At 51.4% G+C, this 3,864-nt stretch overlaps 1 protein-coding gene across 1 annotated transcript; it reads left to right on the forward strand.

The window, feature by feature from the left end:
- Positions 1–1,123: 1,123 nt before the first annotated feature.
- Positions 1,124–3,457, forward strand: klhdc7a (kelch domain containing 7A; the record flags this gene model as incomplete). The annotated part of the gene is made up of 1 exon (XM_080727345.1): positions 1,124–3,457. One exon carries the CDS (start codon positions 1,124–1,126, stop codon positions 3,455–3,457), a length of 2,334 nt encoding a protein of 777 aa, XP_080583471.1.
- Positions 3,458–3,864: the final 407 nt, after the last annotated feature.

The following is a 3,864-nucleotide window of genomic DNA, read 5'->3' on the forward strand; positions in this document are numbered from 1 at the left end:
GTATTCAACCCCCCCTCCCCAACGCACCCCCTGAAAACCTCGCACAGAGTGCTGCTGAAAATGGCCACTTTGTTGTGTCACTAGACTACAGCCACCGCTCAACCACGGTGTTATCAGCAACGACAGGCCCCGACAGCTGTGACTGAGTGACATGGCTCCCGTGTGACAGAGATATATGTTTGCATTTCAGCATAGTCTATAAAAAGTGGATGGCGGCGTCAGGATACCTCAGGCTCCATTGACACTGCCTCACAGCTTGCCATTTCTCAGTGGGACTGTCTGTTTTATTCCATGTTTGTGACCATAATACCAATAGTTTCCATTTCACAGCCTTATATAAATAATGTTGTGCATAGAATTGTTCTGTCCCTGCATAAACTCTGGCACTGTTCTTCAGCACGAAGCCTGCAGCCTGGTACTGTATGTGTATTGGTGCAGAGAAAGACCTTTGATCTGTAGCTTTGGCTGTGCAAACAGATGCATCCTGGTTATTATGAAACTTGACAAATGTCACCTAAAGCATCACTCCCCACCCCTTATTCAAACTGAGTTTGCACTTTGCAGCATCTAATCACGTTTGGAACAGTGTGATCTATCATCATTTTATACAGATTCGACACATTCCAGTAGCTGACACGGAGAGAAATGACCCGGACCACTCCTGTTCACGTTGTAAACACAGAGCTGAAAGAATAGCATTTCTTTAAAACAAAGTCAAAGACGAATTAATACAGTTCTTAAATGACACGTGTATTAATGTTGGAAAAGGCAAGGGTGACTCAGCAAATCTCATAACCAAATATTGACTTATGGCCTTATGGGGCATTTACATATTCTCTCTATGGTTAGTAAAACCTGCATCTCTTCCCCAGCAGGTGTAGCAGGACTGGTGCACCGCCCCTTTGGGGACAAGGATGCAAATAGTATCTGCATGGGTATCGACTTACCCTTTGACTGCTTTGAGAGGCAACACAGTCACCAGATCACCATGGCTCTCATACGATGGAAAACAGGCAACATGCTACCCTCGGCTTAGACGCCTCCAAGGACAATACATAGTACTCAATACTGTAGGTAAACCTAAGCCAAGCTCAGCCGTCACAGTCCCAACCAGCCTGCAGCCATGCCCATTGCCGCGCTGTTGGGCGTTCAGATCGACATGCAGCTGCTGTTGAAGCTGACTCTCTCTACGGCCGCCGTGCTCCTGGTGTCCTGGGCCTACAGGTTCTACAGCTCCAGGGGACATGGGAAACCGCAGCTCTGTGTCCCAGACGTCCCAGAGAGGCTGGCTGGAGAAGAACCCACGGATGATGAAACCTGTCGAAGGTGCAAGGTGACCCTGCGGCGTCGAAGCTCGCACAGAGAGGATCCCGATAAAGATGGCGAACAACATGGGCCTGCGGAGATTAACGCCATCACTGAAAACCCTGAGAACATCTACGAAAACACAGCTGAAGTACTGCTGTGCCAGGCAGGAAACTACACTGCGGGAATTATGAATGCCGAGGACATATCCAACACCTCCAGTGTGGACCCAGACATCTGCATAGAGAGGAGAGAGAACTTCCCTTGGACAGCGCAGGAAGAGGTCACCTGTCTTAACGCTTCATCTGGATCTACTTTGAACCTTCCCAGTCCCAGAGAGAGTGGGGCGGCCAGTCCTACAGGGCGCCGTTCCCCTTGCTGTCTACAGAGGCTGGAGGGCAGTGTGGGCGTGGGCAGGGAGTTGCGGAAGGATACAGAGCACCAGGGAGCCTTCTCCAGCTTCCTCTCCAAGGCAGCGATCACAGTAGAGGATGCTAACCTGGTCATGGACGGGGGTGAATGCAAGGCTGTGCATGGAAAAATATATGACTACTATGTGGAGTCTTCATCTCACTCTATTACAGACTCGAGCCTTGTGTTGAGCCAGTATGAGAGGCCAGCATCAGACTCCGGGTCAGGGGAGTTCAGAAGCCGCGGCAGCAGCCTCACAGAGCAGCCCTCATCTCTAAACCCTATCATTATGCATGATCTGGTTTTACCACACAGTAGCGCTGAGCCGGATCCATTCTTGCCAGCAGGCTGTGAGCAAAGACACCCTCCCAGGCCTGCACTCCTACGCAAGAACAGCTATCTGATTGCGGCAGAACACTCTGAGCTCCCCGTCCCTGTTCTAACACAGAGAGCCTCAACTCCTGTGGGCGGGTCTTCGACCTTCGACCCTGCCAAGCACGTGCCCTGTCTCCCCTCAGACAGCAAAGAGCTCAGTGTGTGGAACGAGCCTAGTTTACATGCAGTAGCAAGCGCTCAGTTTTTCCACCAGCCAGGAGAACACCTGGGCAGGCCCGATATCGAGAGCCTTAAGGGTAAGCTGGATTTGGGGAATTGCATGGAAGTGCTGGCCCTGGCCAAAAAACAGGGCCAGGCCTCTCTGCGGGAGGCAGCCCTTCAAGTCATGTCAGATAACTACCTCCATGTGCTCAGGGATCCCAGTTTGCATGGGAGGTTAATGGCTGGTGAGCGGGAGCAAATACAGAAACAGAGAATGAAAGGGAGGAGGTTTGTTGTCGTGGCTGACATGGACCCCCAGGACTGGTCGATGGGAGCCGGCCCACGGAGGCAGGAGACGGAGCAGCGGAGTGGGTCGTCCAGCGGACTGTTCTATTATGATGATTATGAAGACACCTGGCACCAGCTCTGCCCCATCCCGCAGGAGGTTATATCTAAAGGCTGCGCAATGTGCACGATGGACAACTACCTGTTTGTAGCTGTTGGCTTCCAGGGCACAGAGAGGGAGATGGTGCCTTCAAAGCGTGTGTTCTGCTACAATCCCGCAACATCCATTTGGAAGGAGATCAGTCCCATGAATGAGGCCAGGCCTCACTGCAAGCTGGTATCCCTGCAGGGTTACATTTATGCCATTGGAGGGGAGTGTCTGTCCTCGGTAGAGCGCTACGAGCCGCGGACGGACAGATGGACTTTCGTGGCTCCACTGCCTAACGACACATTCGCCGTGGCCCATCGAGCCACAGTGTGCAACGGGGAGCTGTTTGTTTCGGGGGGAACCCTTAGATACACACTGCTGCGCTACAACCCAAAAGGCAACGCGTGGAAGCCCAGTCTGCTCATGGGCAGCAAAGGTCGGACAACAGAAATGGTGGCCGTGCGGAACTTCCTGTATCGTTTCGATGTTAACCCCCTGCTGGGCGTCAGCGTGTACCGCTACCACACGTCGGTCCGTGTGTGGTACGAGTGCAGCTCCAAACGCCTGCACTGGTGCCCTGCCTTCCAGTGTGTTGCCATGGATGACAACATCTACTGTGTCAGCCGGCAATTTACTATGAGGTTCAACGCCGATGAGGTCTCTCCCGCATTCGCAGCCGAGGATTTGAGTGTCCTGTCTGCAGCCAAGGGCATGCTTTTCCCTTTTGTCCTCTCGCTCCCTGATAAGAAGCCACTCCAGACTAGCGTCTGACCAGCAAGCATTTCTATTTTTCATTGATCAAAAGATTGGGTGGTGACAGAGTGTCCCGGTTAGATCACACCGTAGCATCAGGTTTCTTGTTTTAGGCTATTCCTCCCGTTTCTGAAGCTAAAGGTGTTAAGGTGTTAAGCACTTTGTATGTAATTGCTGTTATTCACGTCATGCGAATTATGATGGCCATCGACTTAGCCTGCACTTTGAATATTTTACAACATTTTTGTGTACTGGGGGTTACAGAAGGGAGCAGAGCTGTCTCCGTCACAGGCAATGAAAGTAAAATATTAGGCCATTAATGGTAATCAGACTACTGTTTGTTTAGATTTACTCAGGGGGGGGTGCTGCTGTATAAATTGTTTCTACAGTTTGCCTCCTCCTCACTGCCATTAGGTTAGTTCTAA

Source organism: Nannobrachium achirus (genome assembly GCF_963921795.1).
Source record: "Nannobrachium achirus genome assembly, chromosome: 6".
NCBI classification, from domain to species: domain Eukaryota; kingdom Metazoa; phylum Chordata; class Actinopteri; order Myctophiformes; family Myctophidae; genus Nannobrachium; species Nannobrachium achirus.